The following is a 22,364-nucleotide window of genomic DNA, read 5'->3' as shown; positions in this document are numbered from 1 at the left end:
ATTATGTTGGAAAAAAATGCATCTGAACTCAAAAATACGATGTTTTCATTGTCATTTAAGAAACATTTCAAACAACTTTCGTAAAAGCATATAACAAGAGGGGTTACACTTTTAATAAAAGGATTTTCTTGTGATATACCTTTTGCAGATTGACTCAATTATTTTCCAAACATATTCGTTTCATCATTTACTTTCGACTCTGGCTGTTGTTACATAATACCTATATATAATGTATTATGTCGCAGTGATTCGCAATCATTATCTTCCGTACTATTCAAGCAGCCCTTATCAGCTAGGAGCTTTCGCGTAGAGCGCTTCGAGATGAAAATTATCTTCTTTTTGCCTCTAACAATAAAATATGATGATATATTAGCAACCCGATTAGTACCCGATACTTTTCCCACAGGTTGATAGTTAAACTGATAGAAAGATAATAATTGACAAACTTAAGAGAACTGAAATAATACTCAAATTGTTTTAACCTTGAATTCCAACAGCTTAATAAATTAAGTACATTATTTTCAGAACCTTCAATAAAGGAGATTTGTTAAAATTTCCAAAATAAGGATAGGGTTTAGGATTAAATTGAAATTTGTGTTTTTATAATCATGTGTAAGAGAACAAAAGCTGCTTACCAAGAGAAGAACATTCATTCTTTACTTTGTTGGAATAACAAGAATAACATCCATGAGTAAAACTGTTAAATAAGTGAAACTAGAAAATATCAAAACGATGCAATAGTCTGAGGGAACTTTGCCAAATCGATCGGAGTGTTTTGTTATAAAAGATATCTCCCTCCCTCTCTCCCTCCTTCCTCTCTTTCTTTCTTCCGCCTTTCCCTCCTCTCTCTTTCTCTCTCTATTTTCTTTCGTCTCCCTTCTCTCCATTCTCTTTATCGTAATTAGACATACTTGTGCTTTTCGAAGGCAAATAACAAAACTCTCCGTTTAGCGTGCAAGATTCTTTGTTTCTTCCACGCTATTGCGAAGACTTAATTGATGAATGAACAAATAATGAAAGAAAAGCATGAAATACGGTGCAAGTATGGGAAATTAAGTTTATACGTTTCCGCGATTATCGAAAAATTGATACCGTATGTACATCAAGCTCTTTGTCAACCTGTTGCGCAATGTACACGCCTGCACACCATAGCACATACGTGTGTATATATAAATATATATATATATATATGTAAATATATATTTATGTTTTGTGCCTCTTTCTCTCTCCCGCTCCCTTTTTCCCTTTTCTCTGCCCTCTTCCTCGTCCCTCTTTCTTCTAATTTTTTCCTTCTTTTTCTCTCTCTCTCCCCCCATCTTTCTCCCCATGTCTGTGTAGCTGTGTATGTATTGTTGCGTATCTTTATATATTGCATTTTGAATACGTCAAGTCGTCAATGTACATACATACTTTACGGGATATACGTTATTAGCGGCCTTCTTGTATTCTTTACTCACGCTCGAGAGTTGGCTGCACTCGATGCCGGCATTAAATCTTTTAATCCCCTCAGGGGTATGAAAAACAACATGTAAAAATATCTCAAGGAATTCGACATTTCCTACGTATTGATAAGGGGACAAAGATATCTCGTCGCAGCAGCGTAGAACAATTAGCACTTTCAATGTTGGTCAATATCCATTCCAATGACACGTGTAAAAGACTGTACTGTCTCGGTGAACGATAGTTTAAGCGTTTTTTATTCATCCTTTTGCTGCCTTATCAACTGCACTGAGAAAAAATCCAAAAAAATATTTATTAGGTGGCTCCTAATAGCATTATTTACTTACTTTTTACACATATTTATTTAGAATTAGATATTTTTATTTAATTAAAATAAAAATATCTAATTCTAAATAAATATGTGTAAAAAATAAGTAAATATGCTATTAGGAGCCACCTAATAAATATTATTTTGGATTAAAATATTTTTTTCTCAGTGTGTACATGCTTGTCTATCATTACCAGATTTATTATAGTACCGATACATGTATAGCGATTTAAGAGTTGAGTAAATAATTATATATTTATAACATATGAAATAATTAATTATAGATTTATATTATAGCTGAGTAAATGGATAAATTGTTGAATAAATTTATCTTAATTAATATATATTTCGATAATTTGCAAGATACCGCAGCGAAAAGATTGATTCCCTCGTCATCCGTAATTGATATTCGCCAACACTTTGCTTCGGATGTACCGAAGTTACGTTAGTGACATCGTCCAGTCTAATTTTATATACAGCACTTCGCAACAACTTTTGTAACTTACACATAGAAATAAACATTCCAAATACGTTGAATTCAGTCAACAAGAACAAATACAACTGCAACTTTGCCGCTGCGACGATGATGAGATACAATTCGCGCCCGACGTTGTGACCTTTGAAATTTAACACTTTCTCAAGTTATGGAAATTTTCAAATTTAACTGCAAATCTCGAACTAAATCGCACTGCAATAATCGAAATCTCGAACATTATTGATGTCCGCATATTATTTGATAATAAATAAATAGGATTATCAAGGGTAGGGCGCGTATTATACGAATCAATAGCGATAGTTCGACTCATCATCGAGTGCAAGCTTCGGGGAACACGGGGGGGGTGGGAAGTTAGAACGATCATCTACGTCGACGATAAAGCGGTTCGTTCCACACGTTCTAGTGACGGCGGAACCCCAAGTAAACGGGGATGTCACCGGCGGGGATTCAAGTGTCGCCTCGACACCACCGTCGCAAACGACAAAGGCGGTGGCGCCAGCGCCTGTCACCCAAGGAAGTCCCTGGTTGGACGACGAACCGGTGGTGAAAAGCCCGCCGGAGCCGACGAGGGTGAAATCGCCGGAGCAGATGATCATGCGCTCGCCGGAACCCGTGAACTGGACCGTACCCCTCGACACCGGCAAGACCTTTACCGTTACGCAAAATGTCCGAGAAGGTAAAAGCACGGCGGCAAAACCACAAAATTGTAACTTGTTCAGTTCGAGGAAATTACTTGTACTCCCTGAAAAGTTTATTTAGCGTTATTTTTCATACGTCGTAAATCTATAAAGTGTCGTATATAAAAAGCATATTTGGAAAAAAATACGGTAGAACTGCATATTAGTAGAACTGGCAATCTTACTGATTTCAATGACCTTGATATACGTGGTGCTCTACCTAACTTGATGGCTAACTTGAATGTTACTCAGAGCCATATCCTTGATAATATATGTATATTATCATTGAAATTGATGAGGTTGCCCTTTCACCAAAAATACTATGTATAAAATAATGGCGTTGCCTATGAATTAGCATAAAGTAGGTATATTAATAACGCGTGACAGGTGATATTTAAGTGATTATCATGATTAAAATTCTATTTGCTTCTTTCGAAGAACCTCTGACGCGTCCACATAGTGAGGCGAAGACGTGGGCACCATCCTCGTTACCATCAGCACCGCAATCAGCACCGCCGGAACTCGCGGCTCAGCACAAGTCGCAGCATTCCCAGCACTCCGGCTACAAGTCACCCGAGAGCGAGAGCGTCTCGCTCGGTAGTTTTAGCGGCATAAATGGACACAAGGACCTGGACTCGGAGAGGGATAGTCCGCTGCCCACGAACGTGCAAGACGTACCCACGAAGGATGAAAAGGTCAGAAACTATATATCTTTGGATATGTTCTTTCCTCCTCGGTCCTCCTTCCCTTCCTCGTTACACACACACACACACACACACACACACACACACACACACAACACAAATCGCATACTTTCTTTTAAATGTAGATACATGTTTTCTTTCGATATTTTATTATCATAAGCATGAAAATATTAAGATAAAGTCATCAAAAGATGAATATTTTACGAGACATTTCATATTTTATCGCAAAATATATTTTATGTCAAAATAAAACACGAAATATTCCAAATCTTTTTATTGATTTTTTTAAAACTGGATGGAAATGTAATTTTTCGCAACAAATTCTATATTTCATTGTGCTTTTCTAACTTTGATTGAGACTGCGTTTGAAGTAACAGCGCATGATTTGCTAAGACGAAAAATTGCACGTAAAATTCACGCGAATAATATTATTCATCCAAGATCCACTCCTGTTGGACTGTTTAATGGCGCTTTCCTTAATTTGATAATCTATTTATATTACATTAATACAGTATGCATATGTAAAACGATGATTGCTAAGCCTTATAAGAGACGTTGTAATTTGCGATAATTCTTCTCACGTTCAATTGTAGGAGGTCACTGACGTCGAGGAGACGAAAGAGCGACAGAGCCCGGAATTGTCGACAAAGTCGGTGCCGGGCGCGAACCTGAGACGCTTGGAAGATCCGACGTTCGAGGTGGAAAGCAAAAGGGAGGGTGGCACACCGGTGACGACGACGTCATCGACGTCGCCCGCGTCGCAGCAGCAGAGTTACCGCGTTCTCGAGGCCGAGTCGTCGTCTCAAGGTGGCGGCGGCAGTGGCAGCGCCGGCGGTACCGCTGGCATAGGAGGTAGCACCGGAGGTAGCACCGCGAGTGGTTACCACGTTCTGGAGGCACCGGCAGTGGTACCGGGCTCAGCGCAACGTTCATCAGCGACCGACGTCTTGGAGAAAGCGCGAAACCGCTTCGACAAGTTCTGGGGAAAAGGCAACGGCGCGGAGAATTAGAAGCAGTGCTCTTCGAAAGAAAGAGGAAGAGGACGCTTTGATGAAGAATTACGAACAGTTTCTTGTCTCGACAGGGCAGGACGGCCCTTTCCGGGAGAAGGTTATTGTCCCATTCTGCTATGTCCTATCGTCGATTGGTCTGTCCACGTGCTTTCGTAGCTTGTAGCTGCTCAGAAAAATATATGTTGTACGTGAGAGCGAAAGGGGGAAAAAGAAGCAAGATATGATGTTCTCGATATGGTGAATTTTCTCGACTGAACGCCACTTTGATAATTCAATATTTTCGAGAATTAAATTTTTCTTTATGTCAGAATATATTGCCAATTCTGAAAATATTCAAAACTTGCAGGGGTTGAAAGAATCGCGTGTACTGATTACAAATCGAAATGTATGAAAAAACAATTATCAGTACGAACAAGAGAAGAGATCTTTGAAAGACAGAAAAAAGAACGAATAATTTTAACATTAAAATGAACGTTAAAATTGCAATCTGTAATCTATTTACTTGTTTATTAAGGACTACTATGTGACAACCCAGACAGCACCGTGTCCAAAAACGTCTTAAAAACATCTTTAAGACATCTTTAAGACGTCTTATGTCCCGATTTTGGACATACGTGCTGTCTGGGAAGCATACAGTCAAAACGATTAAAATGACGATCATCTAAATTTTTTAAATTGAGCAAGACCAGATTCTAAGATATGGAGACGGAAACACGAAAAGGCGCGGAAGCTCGAGTTAAATTACCGATTATTAATAACAAAGCTTCTTTCTCCTCAAAAGACAGACTGTAGGACAGCGTCGTGAATTCGCGATCGTCGCATCATTAGTAAAAACGAAAAGAGAAAAGTAATTCTAGATAAGGATACGTCAGGGTGAAGGATTGACGTGAGAAGCTTATACGACGACGGTGCGTGCAGGTTGCGCGTCGGTCTCGTTTCAAACTTCGAGGAATGACTCGAGGAACGTAATCATCTAACGGTACACTTACACATGCTTGCATATACAAACAAATAGACAATTACATCTATAACACGCGCTATACACAGACATGTACACTCGTATACACACAGAAAATACATTTGTGTCTTATTTTCATCCTTCGACTGATTAGTGATCTTATCGCAAGGTCTCATAGATTATAAAAAATATAAACAAAACACAATTGTATGAGTTACATACAATGGATAAGAAAAATATTTATGTTCTATCTTTTGGAATAATTTTATACGAAGCAGAAAAAATATTCTATATCGCAAAGTGTTTCTATTGAAATTGTTTTTATTTGTATTAAAATATGAAATAAAACACGTTGTAGCAACATGTTTTTTCTTCGTGCAAAATTATACCAACAAAATTGAGTTGTGTAAATTTTCTTTTATTCATTGTACACATGAGACACACGCATACACACAAACACATAGACGCACGCTCACTCATTGACATAGAGACGGTATCTAAACAAATACATTTACATGAAAAACATTAACGTTATATAGGATATTAAAATGATCCCCCGTAACACGCGGGATCCACATAGTTAAGTCCGAATTCTTTTTCCATTGATAAAACTCGAAGCCAAGTATCGAGCCGACAGGTACAGAAACGGCTTGTCGCTATAAATAAATAAAATCGGGAACGAGTAGCTTTCGAATAACCGCTTCGTGCGTTTTATATAAGTCTATATACGGAATATACAATTATTGGTATGTATACATCTATGTATACAATTATGGGATATTATCGCACTCGCGGGTTGTAAACAAAGTTCGGCATCTCTGAGGATTTCTCAAATCGAATTATTAAATATTATTCTGTTTATATATATATACATATATAGTTAAGTGGTCTCTCTTGTGAGACGAAATAACTATACATAAATATTTTACGGTAAAGTCACTATGATAATCTGGTTACAATCGAAGTAGTCAATCTTTGCATATTTATTTTAATGTAATATATTTAAATTATTTATTTATTTTGTTATCAATATTTATTTTTATATTTTTTATCTACTTTATTATGCATATTGGTTTTGAAATTTTTGGAAGTCAACTATTTCCTTCGTTTATTTTTACGGAAAAGACTACCGAAGAATTATATATAGATTGGAGGCATCTCTGTGGAATCCTTGGCAGAACCGTGAACTAGCTTCTTTCGAGAAAAGATCGAGAGAAGATCTCTTAACGCGCGTATTGTCGCTACGAAAGAGCTTGCTCCAAACCGCATCTCGATCATTTTGCACGCGATTTTATGGACAACTTTGTTAATTTCCTCGCTGAAAGATAAAATAAATTCCTCTTGATCGCTTTCAAAATATGGTTTTAAAAACTTTTTCTACACCACATGTAAATTATTTCTAACAATTCTAAATTTTATTTAAGAACACAACATCGATTAATTATTTAAAGGATCGATATTTTTTCGTGACAAAGTACAATGCACAGTGATTATATTCCAAGAAATCAAACAGGAACGTGCAAAGTAGATAAAGCTTTTGTTTAGAATTTTACTCTAGAAAATATATAAATTCCCAGAAAATTGAAATTAAAACAATCACAAGCTTAGTAATTGCAAGTAATGTAAAAAAAATCGGATAATTAAATTCACCAAATAATGTTGTAGTCAAAAAATATTTTGAAAATCGAAAACGATTAATTTCAGCTTCATTATTTATACCGTGTATCGCGGCGCAAATGGTCGGGAGATGCGAGTTACAACCGTAGTTCCAAAAAATTCACGGCCCAATTTAGTCTTCACTTACGAAAGGAAATGAATTACTGTAGTGAAGCATAGTGTTTTTTCACACAGAGTTACATACCGCATTGAACATCTTCACGATTAAGATTTATTAACACAAAGTATGTCGCTATGTATATGTGATAATGATAACAAAAAAGAAGAGAAAGATACGGACGATGGCAATAGTGATAATAATGATGATAACGACGTGTGATTTGGTGCTATACTCGATTGATCGAAACATCAAATTCATCGAGAATGCGCAAATTTCTAAATCGATGGCAAATCGAAGTCGAGAGAGAATGAAAGTGAGAAACTAAAAAAGAATGATGAACGCTACCTATCCGCTCTGCATGCTATACATTCCGTCTGATTTCTTACGTAAATATATAATCTTTCATATGTTCCTTTTTGAAAAAAAAAAAGAAAAACAATAACGACAGCGAAAAAGATCTAGACCCGGAGATCGACGACGAGCGAGAATTCTTTGATTCTTCGTTCGCGATAAATGTCACAGACATGCTTATTATTAAAAACAGCGTGTGATATCTGGCAAAGAATGCAAATAAATAACTTAGACCTGTTTAAATATGAATAAATTTAAATGAAGAAAAAGAAGAGATATCAATATATTTTCTTTGTGTTTAAGCATAGAATTTTGATGTTTTGACTGTAGATAATTTACTCCATTTTTCATCACCTACAGTCGGATGAATAAACCGAAAAATATTCAGGGAACACTCGCTCGTTCTCGTTCAAGAACGCCGTGAGACAGAAAGAAGATAACTTTAAAGCTTTTCTCTGTCTCTTTCACGCGCGCATATGGTATACACCACACTCCATCCAGTTCCACGTCCAAAAGCCAATCAACCGTAGTGAAGCAGCATATTATATAACGATAATAATGATAATGATACTAAATAATAATACACAAGACGTCGCTGTATATGAGAGGATCGAATGAAAACCGGAGTAAACAACTTAACGAGGAACCTGACGGATAAGACATAAGGATTCGGGCTGAGTTAGTAGGACAAGTTTCATCCAGCGCATCTAAAGATTTAGCTGTTATGGAAGCTTCAAATCGATCAGTGAGTCCCAGATTTTATATCACGATGCAATATAAAAGAATAAAGTTTTGGTTTCAATTTCATTTAATTTTCTTACGTCCGTTTTAGCATTCGCAATTGCAAACAACAACAATTATATTTATATCTGGTGTTTCATGGAGAGAGACGCATCGTCGAAAATCTCCCTTTTGTGATTTAAATTTTTCTTTTATATGTATAAACGTCCACAAATGGAAAATATTTACAGCGCTTGTTGCTTTTAATATTTAATATTTTATTTTTCTCACTCAATAATTCCGAAGTTATTTGGAGAATATGAAAAAATCTGAAAACCATATGAGGACACATTACATCTGCACGAATCGCACAGTAGCGCTTCCCGCTGAAAGTCCATTGCGTAAAAGATTGGCCTAATTTTTCATTCAGAGAATAATTTTTTACTTAACATGTAGGAATGCGATGGATTACTCAAACATTTCATTGAGTGAGAGTGTGATCTCTTTTGTACCTTTGCCTTTCGGCTTTCGATGTCGCGAATTATAACGCAGGAATTAAGTATTCTTATTCAACGTTGAAAGAATTGTTAGCGAAATATTGAATTGAAGAAAAAATAAATAAAAAAGCACGATACCTAGAATAAGTCGCGCGATTCCGATTCGTGAAACTCAAGACAATTCTCCCGCTACTTATATACGAACAAAATGTCGACGACTTGTCCCTTTTAAAATTGCACAAGAGACATCTAAAGGACGTCCGAGGTATATCCAAAGAAAAGATTAAAAGATTGGAACAACTCTTTTAAATGTGTCACGGCGTCCTTTAAATGTCGTTTTCTTTCATTTGGATTTTCAATTTTCCCTGATAGGAATTGTCATCGTCACCGATTATTATACCACAGACACGAACGCTTCACAATATCATTCGAGTGATGATGAAAGGGCTAGCTGCGACCCCAAATTCATTTGCCGATAATGCCGATGCGATTCCAATGCGATTATTGCTCTTTTGCACCCTTTATCGCGAACACCCACTTGGCATTCGGGTTGAACGTTGTGTCGTTAGCTTTGCTCACGCTGATCTGTTCAATAAGAAGTGTTAATCAATTCAGAGACAGAAAGTCCTTTTATCACTACAAATTCCTTCTAATAAATACCAATAAATTTACTATCACAAAAATATTGAAAATAAATGTTTTTATTATACTCTATATACATTTTTTATTTTGTTTCAATTAACTTTATCTTGTACTACTTCACGTTATTTAAGATTTCTCTTTCTCGTAAGCCGGTCTATAGAGCTGATCGTCATCTTAAAATACGACAGCGATATTTAATTTAAAAGTGTTTTTTCGATTCAAATGAGGCAGGTGTTTCTGCTTTTTATTTCGCAGTGGTGATTCGACATAAGTAAAGCTATTGAAACCATCTATTATATATAAGCGGTTTGTAACCGACGTTTTTTTCTCAAACGTTGACGAAGTATTTCAGAAGTAAGCAAGCTTACACTGCCCGCCCGAGTACCCGAGAAGCTGACCTGTTCTGTGATTTTCAGAACGTTACATCGCATGAGTTAGATTGCGATTCGATCTAAGAAACGAACATTTCCCACTTGTCCAAAACGACCAAAAGCAAAGACGAATATATCACATCCGTCGTATCTAACGTCCTCATCGTTATAACACCTTAATATTGAGCCATTCCAATCGATTCGATAAATTTATTTGTAAGTCCCTCTTAAAATTAAAATATCAAACTGCGAGATATCGTTTTCTAGATTTACAAACGATAAGACCTTCTGTGTCGGAAGTTGCCAACGGAGCATGAGAGACTCATGCGCTCATTAGTTAGCTAATTACGTATGCTATGAATGTATGTTATTCTCGTTTCCGAACACACGGTTTTTCGTATTCTAATCTAAGCACACGTGATTATCGTGATGAAAATGTAGATAAGGAAAGCAATATGGGAAAGTCAATACTCAATACCTAGCCATAATACGAGCAAATAAGGAGTTATAATTGAAGCGATCTATAGTTTATTTTTCGATACTTAAGAAAACAATGTAAACGTTTCGACTGTACTAATATAAGTCTTCTTCAGCACAAAAATAAAATTAATTATATAAAATGAGAAATAAAAGCAAAAAGTAAAGAATAAAAAAGCTAACAATTAAACGGAAGTTACATAATATATACAAAAACAGAAGACATAAATTAAAAAAGTTTAAATTTAAAATAAAAAACCAAAATAAGCCTAGGTCAATAAAGGCCGCGACAAAGATCAGAAACATCGTCGCGCGTATAAAAATTGAGATATTTAAACGTTAAATCGCAAACAGAAAAACCAACGAATTAATAAAAGTTGATAGTTAAAAAAGATGTTTATAAATTTATTCTTCATTTGGAGGTGAGAATGTGTTAGTCCAATATATCAATAAAAAAATTTTTTATCCGGTGAAGCTGTTAAATAAAGTTCTAGAAACTTATAATCCAGACGAATGTAAAGTCCTGTGTGTGGAAGTGAAAGATTTATTGTCAGAAATAAAGATTAGAAATATAGTTAGGTAAAAAAAATGGAGAGATATAACTCTCCATTTTTTTTACCTAACTATAGGTATACTATAACATTCTCATTTTGCTCTTTTTGTGACCATTGTTCTTCCCATATTGCTTTACATATAACGAGCTTGACTTTTCCATTATTTAGATAAGGAAAGCCGTGAAAAGGCTGTCCGAGCGGACTATACGTAGTCCGTAAAATATATTCTATGTTCTCGCTATATTCTCTTTTCCGTTGACGAAAGTACGTAGAAGGAAAATGAATAATCATATTGAAAATATGAATTTTTATCGCTTAGCAAGACAGCTTTTCATCGCAACGGAGTTAGAGTGCTGGATACGAATTGCATACCGTCTGCTAATTGAGCGAAAGTGTTAGAGAGGAAGTTTCAAGAAAAAACAAGATGTTCCGAAGAACCTAACGTCATTTACGAAAAAACTCGATTTTGCTGATAGATGTTATAGATGGAAAATGACATGTCGTAGGATTGTACGAATGAGAAATCTGAAGAATTCAAATGTAAATATATTTCAAATACATAATCAACTACATAATCTCAATACTCAGTTACATAATTAATTGTCGGGGTATTTACAACGTCTTTCAGGCATTGTACGCTGAGTGCATGATCACCAAGGTAACTGATTTTCTGCTCTGCCTATAATCAATACAAGGTGATTTAGAACAAATCTTTGTCCTTGAAATATTGTATTTCTCACTTAATTCTGAGGTGACTTTTCCTTTTCCAAAACTTTACTCAAAGCTTAGTTTTTGAATTATAAAAAAAAATAATCCGCTTATCACGGATCGGGTTCAAGCAAGCAGGGCGGCGCGACTCAACGATCTCAACGTCAGACGCTTATAATGTGGGATACCTGTTGCCATCAGCTGATTGTCGCAGACGCTCCACTTTTTATGACATAGAAGTTTGTGTTATTATACTATTGTTAGAGAGAGAGGAGAATATTGAGCACATAAAATGTATCATAAATTTTCATATTACAATACAATTTATTATAATTCCAGATATTTTTAAACATTTGTATTTTCTATAGTTGAATTATTAATTAACTAACGAATATTAACAAATATAGTATTTATTTTTTGCACGCATAAATTTTCCACATGCAAGATATACGGTTTCATTGTAGGTAAAGGTAGATAAAATTTGAATCGTTTGTGATAATATTCAGGCATTTTGTTAGACTTTGCAACTTAGTACAACTTGGCTCATTGTCAGTCGAACAGAGTTCCGAAATTTCGATAAGAAAAATTGCAACGAAGAAAATTGCTCATCCGATTTATCAATGCCTGCCAAATCATAATGCTCTAAACTTATGTGCAATCATTTTATCGCGTATAGCGAAAGAGAAACTTTTCGTTCCCTGTCAAAATTGTGTATCGCAAAAAGGATTTGGGCCTTTCAATAATCCAAAGACGAGATTCTCTGATCATGGACTCGATTTTGAAGGACAACGAATGGTCCAGCGACTGGAAGCTCAGGAAAGTTTTTCTCTCCGTAATTTAACTTTTATTTCATCCTTATAACGCACGTATCTTTGAAGCGCATAATTCGCGAACAACGATTCATTCTGAAAACGAAGGAAAAAAATATATATATATGTACATAAACGGGAAAGATAAATCTCGTATCGAAACTTAATAAGATATGCATTGCATAACGAGTATTATAAACAATACAGTGCGTATTGCCACTACACACCATTCCTTCATCCTTTTGCTAGCTCCCTTCTCCTCTCTCTTCGATCTCCTCACTTATTCATCCCAAGAAATATTGCGTTTATACTAACCATTTGCGTCATAAAAAAGGGTCATTTATTACAACTGCATCAGATTATGGCTATATATTACATGTATAAATATATTATATATTAGAAATTGTGAGATACTCATAATAAAACACGCCGACGCTTCCTGTGATTTCCAGACTATTTTAATCGTCATGCTGCGTGCCTCTTACTTCGAATTATATCCGTATGCTAGGACGAGTCCTTCCCTTCCTCATCAATAATGAAAAGATAGTGAAGAAAAGCCAAATCCAATAAACGTGTTAGCGTCTCATCATTATATTTGACATTCGAAACCTATGCGATGGAGAATCTGTTCCAACGCGCAAATAGGAGAAACAAGAAATAAAAACAATAACCAATATTATACTTATTCAATATGTATTATATTTAATAAGTCACACAATTTTTGCCGAGTTTGCGCATTAATCTGCTTTTCTCCAACCAATCATACTATACAAAATTACCAAGCAACAGTTTGATTACAAATAATAAAGATTTTACATGATACAGTAAAATCGAATTCGAGGTAGCTTGTCAGTATTAAGAGTCCCGAAAACAGATTGACATTTCTGAGATGAAAATATAAAATAATTTTCTGACATAATGCAAACTTTTATGTGTCAAAAAATTGATCATCATCGTTATCGTCTTCGCTATAGTAATTGTCGCCATTCTCGAAGTATTCATTTGCGTAATCAGTCCCATCGTCCATCTCATCTATTTCCTCCTCGTCCTTTATGCGCTCTGCCATCTCCTTTCCTTCACCATTCTCCTCTTCATTCCCTTCCTCCTTATTCTCTTCTTCCGCGGGTTGCTGTACGCTTTCTTTTTCCTCCAATTCTGTCAGCTTTTTCACAATATCCACATCCTTTTTCTTTTTCTTGCATCCTACACTCTGCTGGCGGGATTTTCGTTTTCTCGATAGTTTTAATTGCATTGGCATTCTATTCCAATCGTGGTATGCCTCGTATTTCGATTTATCGCATTCTGTGACGGCCTCGTCAAAATCTTCGCAAAATCGTTCAACATCTTCATTTAATACAGCGGCTTGCACGTTGTTCGGCGACTCTCGCATATACTCGGTGAAATCCCTTTTCAACTCTACTAGGTAACTCATCTCGGTGGTTAGCTGAATAGGTAGAGGCTTGTGATCCAATTGAGGATAATGTAGAGATGGTTGTACAACTGGCGCTGGCAACGTCTCTCCTTTAGAGATGCCTAATTGCTCCATGGAAAAGGACATGGTGGACTTTCCTCTACCACGTCCTGCCATTTTTCTTGCTAGCACTTTCTGACCTGATATAACATAAATCATTAATTGATTTTAAAAGTGTTAGTAAAGTATTGAAAATATTAGAACTATGCAACATTTCTAAACATAAAAAAAAAAGAAAATTGTGCAACAACATATACAAATTGGATCAATTTGTCTAAATAGCTTTACGAACAAACTTAAGTTTTGGTTCAAAATTATTGCAATTCCGTTCAGAGATAAAAAAGTAAGAAAGTTATATAAAATTACAATAGCCAGATTAGGATAGAAATGAGTAAAATTTGATATATAATTACGTACGTGACATAATTGTATCTTCAAATTAATACGAAGAAAGTGACAGTTATATCTAGGATTACTCTGTTAACCGAGTGCAGAGATCAAAAACTGTAGGAGAAGGAGAAAGCAAGGACGCAAACATAAATATGTGAACAGATAATTCTCTCTATGACTTTTAGGGCGACCAATAGATCATAGGTTTATTCATGTCTCACAACTTTTGTTTATTTTGGATTTTCCTGATAATCCTGATACAATCCTAACCTATCTATCTCGGAAAATTTACGGAATAATTACATTTACCTTAAACTTTTTGAGCTGCTAATTCTTTCTTGTCGCTTTTCTTTTCGAGCTCTTCTTGCTTAGCACGAAAGAGCTCCTTATCGTAAATTACTTTAATCACGAGTGAACAAGAAGGACACGTAACCTCTACTTCGCCGGCGGCCAACTCGGCAAGAGATATTTGGAACTGATCACCACATGGACAGGGATAATAGTAAACCTCCTCATCTTCGTCATATTCGAAATCTTCGATTTCTACTTCATCGTAATAGACTAAATCTGGCATAACTATTTGAGTAAACTGATCACAGCAGTTCACTGCTGATCGACCAAAATCGGGAAGATTATCGTTGTCACAATTCACGTGGAGTGTGGAGTGTGGACACTGTGGACACGTGTGTGCACGTGTCCCGTCAGGTCAGCCGTCAGGGCGGGGCGTCAGTGGCGTCAGGTGAATTGCACAAAAACGTATTTATATGTAATAGACTGAGCATTCCCATTGGAGATCTTCAATTGGATGCGTTTCGGAAACTCACTCCTTCCGTCTCTTTCTTGAGGGACAGTTAAAAAGAGACAAAGAGTGTGTTTCCGAAACGCATCCAATTTTGGGGCATTAAATGACGTCGTCTGTGGCATCTGTAGTACCAGGAAAAATTCTTCTCTCTGATACGACTCTATTTATCTAGGACTTTACCCATGACCCAATACCCAATGACATCAAACCAATGTCAAACTCAAGAAGAATATAGGAGAATTAGTTGTTTGTTCAAGTGAATGTTAATTATAAAATATAATATTTTTATTACTTTAGTTTAGTATAATGTTACGCCAATGTAGAATGCATGTAATTGTTAATAATTAGGTGCTTTCTGAAATTTACTGACAGTTATGCTGAAAATTTACAACATATGTAACATATATAGATTCCCTGTGCACAATAGAGCATATACTAGGAATACGAATAAATATCAAATATTAGGAATCGGAATTAGAAATAATAATTAAACGTAACGCACAATGGAAAAGAATAAAATGTAAAATATAAATATAGGAATATTTCTACATTTATATTTCCTAATATTTAATATTTATTACAGGAATATTCCTATATTTATATATTCCTAATATTTAATATTTATTCTTTTTTTCTAATATGTGCTCTGTTGTGCCCAAGGCCATACTGTCAGTATAATCTATTTCAAAATGCATCATACATATAGGAGCTTTTCCACAGGTGTATTAAACCAAAAATAGCTTGCTGGTATTTTGAATAAAATGGCTAGTTCATTGATGGCACCGTCAAGTGCAAAGAGGTCTGTCACTCTTGTCATATTGCGAGAAATAAGGTTGATGCAAGTAATTTTTAATGAGGTTTATCAATCTTACATACTTATTGCAGAATCACGCAGATCAGGAATGTACGACAAGGCAGTGCAATAGATATAGACGCCGATATGTTTCTCAAAATATCTAACTACGAGGACACGGTCAAGCAATTGGACATATACTATGGAATCGTCAAGAGACAATTACTGCGCTATCAGAGCTGCATAACTGGCTTATTCCCACAGATTTCGAGCGATCGGAAGGTCGGCAGTGTCCGCGAAAGTATATACTGCGCTGCCGCTATATGGAGTCTGTATCAGGCATATAGACGTATAGATGACGATCGTGGAAAATCGTATGAGCTGGGACAGTCCGCGATAAAATGCATGCGGGGTATTTTGGAATGTTGGATAAAGCAATCTTCCAGAATAGAGCTTTTTAAGAAAAATCAATGTGACCGTTTTGCGTTACACTGCAAGTTCCATTTGGACACCGGCGATGAGGTCTACCAGGATGCTGAGTATCATCACTTGCAGGTGAGCAGGTTTAATAATAATTGTTACATATATATGTATTTCTGCGAGACACTAGTAAATTTGTGAATACAGGAAATATGTATATAATTTATATTCACTTAAATATATTAAGATATAATGTAGCATTAGTCTATATAATGTCTTCATGATTATTATATCAATTAAAAATATTGTGAATATCTTTGTTCAATGTAGATCGACGTCGTATCTCTTTATTTGATATTCTTAGTGCAAATGATTTCCTCTGGGCTACAAATTATATATATACAAGACGAAGTGGCCTTTGTACAAAATCTAGTATATTATGTCGAGAGAGCATACCGTACACCGGATTATGGTATGTGGGAACGTGGAAGTCGATATAACGATGGAACGCCCGAGATTCACGCCAGTTCCATTGGAATTGCGAAAAGCGCGTTGGAGGCGATTAATGGCTGTAACTTATTCGGTGAGAAAGGTGCATCTTGGTCTGTAATATACGTCGATATTGATGCTCATAATCGTAATCGTAGTATTTTCGAGACAATGCTTCCAAGAGAGTCCAGTTCAAAAGTAAGCAATCTCATTTGCGTAAAATGCTCATACCAATTTTTACAAAGATACGTAATTTATAGAGTGTAGACGCGGCTCTGTTGCCAACAATATCTTTCCCTGCTTTTGCAACTCACGAAGAAGTGTTGTACAACGAAACAAAAGCGAATATAGTCCGCAGACTAAAAGGCAATTATGGTTTTAAACGATTCGGAAGAGACGGTTATAGAACCGTACTGGAGGACAAACAGCGACGATATTACAAATCTGGAGAGATCAAGGTTCTAAAATTTACAGCATTTGTCGCAGAGAAACTGACTTACAAATTTTTATAAAGTGTAATTGATGTTTTATTTTAACAGGATTTCGACAACATCGAGTGTGAATGGCCATTGTTTTATATCTTCATGATAATAGATGGTGTATTCAAGAGTTTGACGGAACAAGTGGAAGAATATCAAAATTTATTGAAAGCGAGAGTCTACAAGGATTTGAATGGAGGTATTGATAAATAATGTCATCTTTAACTTTATCCAAACAATACCTGTAACGCAGGCAATGTCTTGTAAATCATCTTCGATAATTGTATAATTTCGAATCGACATAAATAAGATTTATTCTGCATGATATAGATCCGGTGATCCCTATGTGTTATTATGTACCCATGGAAAATTTGGAAACTGAAAGGAACGACCCGTGCGGCGCTTATCGGCTACCCAGCGAGGAAGGGAGAGGTACTAAGGCTGCGGATCAAGAAGCTACACCGATATACCTATGGAATCAAGCTATGTTTGTAATTGCACAGCTACTCACCGCTGGTCTTTTACATATCAACGAATTAGATCCGATTCGTCGATACCTTCCATCATATAATCGTCCGAGGCGAGCAGGAAGATATTCGGCTTTCCAGGTAAAAGAGAAGAAGATATATATATATATATATATATATATATATATATATATATATATCAAATATATAATTTCTATATCTTAAATTCATACATGTAGTAATCAATTATCGTCCAAAATCTCATTGAGTTGAGTCATACCAAATTCCAAAAATAGAAATTTATCTCTTTAATTCTATACGCCTTCTTTCTGAAATTAAGTAACGCATTTTATAACTTTTTAAAACAAATTGTGTGTACTGACTCATTGATTTTGAAAGATATTTAATTGTTTTATGATTATTAATTTTCATAACTAGAGATCGAAAGTTTATAATTTTTTTGTTATGTTCTACACAGGCAAAGCCCACTATTGTAAGTAATTTTAAGTATATGCCTGCTCTGATAATGCTGATATGATAGTATAATGTAACGTGCATTTCTTTCTATGCATGATTTTCTATCTTTTGATGTATTATACATTATTATAATAACTCAGCATGTGATATTGTAGAAAAGTATCTAACAAATGTTTTTTGTTTACAGTTTGTTATTTATCTCATATCTTAAGCTTGTCACAACCTTATAAAGCTACATACACGCTAATTAATATTAAAAAATATGACTGTTTATTTTTTTTATGATATGACTCCAGAAATATTTTCCTACTGCATGTGATTTATGAACACTGCTGTATTTTTGTATACCAGGGCACTCATACCGACCTAGTAGTACAGATAGTTCTGATCGCGGAATCTATGCGATTGCAAGCCATGATGGCGACATATGGTATTCAGACGCAAACGCCGCACGAAGTTGAGCCCGTTCAGATTCTGTCGTCCACCCAGTTAGTAAAGGTTTATCAAAAACTAGGCGTGAACAAGAAGTTGAATCTCCAAGGGCGACCCGCACGGCCAATAGGCTCTTTAGGTACAAGCAAGGTATGTGTAATTTTATATTTTTTTCCTGAAAAAAAAAATAAATAATAAGCGCTTGTGCTTGTATTCAATGATATATTTTATCGTATAATATGTAAAATAATATTGATGTATGAATTCTTTTGCATGTGCAGATATATAGAGTCTGTGGTATGACAGTGCTCTGTTACCCATTGATCTTCGAAGTGTCCGAGTTTTATTTATACAGAGACATGGCTCTGCTGATCGACGATATCAAAACGGAATTGCAATTCGTAGGCAAGTATTGGCGTCTTTCTGGTCGACCCACCGTATGTCTTTTGATACGGGAGGAACACATGCGGTAAGTTTGCACATTTATGAATGAGTCACGAAAGTTGGCTTATCTTGACAAAAATTTGTTCAGAGATCCGCAATTTAAAAAGATGTTAGACCTCTTTGCGATGTTGAAGAAAGGCTACTGTGATAAGACGAAAGTACGCATTGGCCGACTGCAAAATCTGATTTCATCTTCTTGTATCGGTAATATTTTATATAAAATTAATCTTTGCATAAAGCAGGTAGTTCATGAAAAACTAGTTCGGTTTTAATGTTAGCAAGTTTTGCATCAGAGTTTAACGTAATCTTTCAAATAATGATTTTAATATTTGTTGATATTTTTTTATAGTAATAAAATATATATGGAATATATAACTATTCCATAATTAATAACATTTATATCTTCTGATTAATAAAAAGAAATAAAAGTTGATATTTATTGAATTGTTTCTTCTAAAAAGGAATCTCACGTAAGTATCCTCCTTCGATTTTGATGAACTTTTAAAATGTTGTATTTTAGATTAGATAAAGAACACTTACTTTTTTATACATGTTTAATTACCATGTTTAGGTAATAAAACATTTTTATTTATTTATTTTTTTTTAGCAAATATCGCTGAAACTATAAGAATAGAAAGAAATTTTTTAAAATAAAAGTTGAATGGTTTTAAGTATACGTGTCTTATTTTGATTTAGAATACAACATATTAAGAATTCATCAAACTCGGAAGAGAGACATTTACGTGGAGGTTTTTTTTTTTTTTGTAAGATTAGACTATTCTTTCGCGCATTGCATATGATATTAATAGTAAAATTTATGTTGATTATGCACAGAGCACTTGGACTTCGTAAATACTATGGAAACAAATCTGGACTTGACCCAGTTTAGACAATTGCAGCATGATTATATTGGCTATCAGAGTCTCACGGACGTCCCAAAGGCCATCGCTTACTCCGAAAGCGTCAAGGACTATTCTGTACGAAATCATAAAGACACTACACTTAAATTCCTAATCGAACGAAAACGTCCGTAACCGGCAACCGGTAATCTATTTTTCAGTCTATGTTAAATGAATCTCTTGGCAACATATTAAACGAACTTCGCAATAGCGTCGGCTTGTATGCCAAGTGTCAATTATATGGGATTCTGATAAAACGAGAAGGAATTAATTACGAAATTAATGGAGTGACAGGTATTTTATCTCTTTCTTCTTCCCTTATTCGACCATCTCTCATTTAAAAAATCGTGAAGATGATGATCTTCACGATTGTGCCCACTTTTTGTGTCCTACCGCATATTTTTATCATTTTTCAGTTCGTGATTATTTGCGATCACTATATCAACAAGCTGGATCCTTAAGATTCTGGATGGCCGTACGTTATTGTAGCAGTCTGTTGAATCACACAGTAGACAGCATCAGCCCTTTTATCACGGGTGTGCTAGTTAAAGGAAAACAGGTATTACATACGTATAATCTCTAAATTCGATTTTTTAACTCTTGAAGTATATTGTTAATGGTATCAGATCGCGGTGGGAGTGATTGGGCAGAAAGAAACTGTATTCGACAAGCCCATGACGCCGGCGGAAATACAGTCGGTAATGTATTCCACGATACAGCCGCACAACACAGTGCAGGCTGTGCTCCAACAAGAAATTCTGTTGTATTGCGGTCGACTTATCGGTACTAATCCAGAGTGGTTCAAAGGCATATTAAAAATACGCATCGGGTACATTACTTTTCAATAACACTTTTTAATCCTTGCTACACGAAAATATTTAACTGTTGTTCAAATATCTAGGTGGGTCTTGGAGGCAATGAAGCTTTACTTGCAGATGTTTGTGAAAGATGATAAACCGATTGAGAATTATAGTCCTTATGAAGTTCGACAGATTCTTATTAAAGTACTGACAGTAAAAGAATGGGCTCATGAGGAAAAGTATGTCGAATAATTAATAAAATTACCCGTTGCAACTTTTCGATAGATGTTTATTGATTATATCTATCTATTGCCAACAGCCTGACGGTGCTCGGTCGCCGAAAAATCGAAGGTTGCTTGTGTAGAGTGCCGGCACATTTCTACAATCAAGTATGGGAAGTCTTGATGCGTTGTCCTGGCGGTATTGTAGTGAACGGACAGGAACTTCCTCAGCAAACCACATTGTCCATCATGACTCGGTCTGAGCTCACATTTGCCCTACTTGTGGAATCATTATTGCATAACATACAGCTACCGGAATATCGTCAAATTATAGTCGAAGTAAGCGATCGATTTTTTTTATATCTCCTTTTCTGTTTCTTTCCATTTATATACTCGAAACATGTTAAATGTACATAAAATAGAGCGCAATAAACTTAAACAGAAACAACGTCATATTAAATATACACACATGTATACATTTATGATTAAAATTATAGAGAATACTACAAGAATGCATAAAAAATTAAGAAGATAATATTTAGGAAATATTTTTTTTTTAATATTGAAAAATTCATAAAAGATTACAAAATAATTATTGTATATTGTAAAATGTGAAGCAAAAAGCAAAAGGTAGGCGCAAGAAATGGAAAATATAAAAGTAAGATTTAGAAATGTGAGAATCTAGCTATTGCAGTATTTATAAAGGGAAATACTTAATAGCTCATTCCAATTATATGATTACAGCTCTTGAGTATTATGTCGACTATTCTGCTTCGAAATCCAGAATTAAGTTTCCAGAAACAGTTGGATCTCAATCAACTCGTGGAAGATAGTTTTATCATGTATTGCAAGGTAATACACGTGTACATACATGACATTGTAAATGTTAATTTGTCTTTTCTATATATTTGCTGTATGTTCACAGGACCACAATTTATCGAATGTCGATGAAAAATCGTTATTCTTCTCCGCGCATTATTCGATGACTACGGGATATCTTGCCAGGGCCATAGTCAACAACGTTCTTACCGGCGGCTGCGTGGCGACCATCGTTGATCCCAGTGATGTCATTGAATCGCACCGAGAAATGTGTAAAATTACATAACGATATAAGTCGATTATCATCGACACTAAACTTGAAAGATCATTTAATGTTAGCAAGAAAGTATTGTATATAGCTGTGTGCAATATATTTCTTTATGTATACATTACAATATATGTTTATATAAAGCGACGATATAATAATCCGGCAAAGATT

The 22,364-nt window shown here is 35.3% G+C and overlaps 3 protein-coding genes across 16 annotated transcripts in view; 2 read left to right on the top strand and 1 right to left on the bottom strand.

The window, feature by feature from the left end:
• LOC112460110 (flocculation protein FLO11) overlaps positions 1 to 9,675 on the top strand; it is a 97,498-nt gene extending 87,823 nt beyond the window's left edge. For 10 of the 11 annotated variants that reach the window (XM_025024619.1, XM_025024622.1, XM_025024618.1 and 7 more), the window contains 3 exons: positions 2,668 to 2,940; positions 3,380 to 3,636; positions 4,239 to 9,675. In XM_025024619.1, the coding sequence (XP_024880387.1) occupies positions 2,668 to 2,940; positions 3,380 to 3,636; positions 4,239 to 4,655 (947 nt within the window). In that variant the 3' untranslated portion in view covers positions 4,656 to 9,675. Of the gene's footprint in view, positions 1 to 2,645; positions 2,941 to 3,379; positions 3,637 to 4,238 lie in introns of those variants that run through there. The other variant, XM_025024628.1, reaches the window with a different exon arrangement.
• Positions 9,676 to 11,529: 1,854 nt separating this feature from the next.
• Positions 11,530 to 14,780, bottom strand: LOC112460113 (DNA-directed RNA polymerase III subunit RPC7-like). The gene is made up of 3 exons (XM_025024632.1): positions 14,693 to 14,780; positions 12,750 to 14,133; positions 11,530 to 12,618 (listed from the first exon to the last, which is right to left on the bottom strand). The coding sequence occupies exon 2, from the start codon at positions 14,108 to 14,110 to the stop codon at positions 13,451 to 13,453; it is 660 nt and encodes a 219-aa protein (XP_024880400.1). The 5' UTR covers positions 14,111 to 14,133; positions 14,693 to 14,780; the 3' UTR covers positions 11,530 to 12,618; positions 12,750 to 13,450.
• A 447-nt stretch (positions 14,781 to 15,227) lies between these two features.
• On the top strand, positions 15,228 to 22,340 carry LOC112460109 (probable phosphorylase b kinase regulatory subunit beta). Of its 4 annotated transcripts, none has more exons than XM_025024616.1 (19): positions 15,228 to 15,431; positions 15,906 to 15,984; positions 16,071 to 16,533; positions 16,729 to 17,085; positions 17,148 to 17,345; positions 17,427 to 17,565; positions 17,697 to 17,974; positions 18,312 to 18,326; positions 18,662 to 18,892; positions 19,024 to 19,211; positions 19,275 to 19,390; positions 20,021 to 20,163; positions 20,247 to 20,379; positions 20,502 to 20,644; positions 20,712 to 20,914; positions 20,987 to 21,124; positions 21,205 to 21,445; positions 21,851 to 21,958; positions 22,032 to 22,340. In XM_025024616.1, the coding sequence occupies exons 2-19, from the start codon at positions 15,947 to 15,949 to the stop codon at positions 22,209 to 22,211; spliced, it is 3,312 nt and encodes a 1,103-aa protein (XP_024880384.1). In that variant the 5' UTR covers positions 15,228 to 15,431; positions 15,906 to 15,946; the 3' UTR covers positions 22,212 to 22,340. The 4 variants fall into 4 exon arrangements, with proteins under 4 accessions (XP_024880384.1, XP_024880383.1, XP_024880382.1 ...); XM_025024615.1 differs by having other exon boundaries at positions 15,228 to 15,515; XM_025024614.1 differs by having other exon boundaries at positions 15,229 to 15,441.
• The last annotated feature ends 24 nt before the right edge of the window (positions 22,341 to 22,364 follow it).

Source organism: Temnothorax curvispinosus, unplaced genomic scaffold (assembly GCF_003070985.1).
Source record: "Temnothorax curvispinosus isolate PA1 unplaced genomic scaffold, ASM307098v1 QBEX01010321.1, whole genome shotgun sequence".
NCBI lineage: Eukaryota > Metazoa > Arthropoda > Insecta > Hymenoptera > Formicidae > Temnothorax > Temnothorax curvispinosus.
This window is presented reverse-complemented; position numbering and strand designations above follow the sequence as displayed.

Bases quoted from the DNA above. Each gene is read 5' to 3' on its own strand.
- LOC112460113 (XM_025024632.1), bottom strand. From the start codon at position 14,110: ATGGCAGGACGTGGTAGAGGAAAGTCCACCATGTCCTTTTCCATGGAG.
- LOC112460109 (XM_025024616.1), top strand. From the start codon at position 15,947: ATGGCTAGTTCATTGATGGCACCGTCAAGTGCAAAGAG. The intron at 18,893-19,023 runs GTATGTGTAATT...TTGCATGTGCAG, and splicing joins GCTCTTTAGGTACAAGCAAG to ATATATAGAGTCTGTGGTAT. The intron at 21,959-22,031 runs GTAATACACGTG...GTATGTTCACAG, and splicing joins GTTTTATCATGTATTGCAAG to GACCACAATTTATCGAATGT.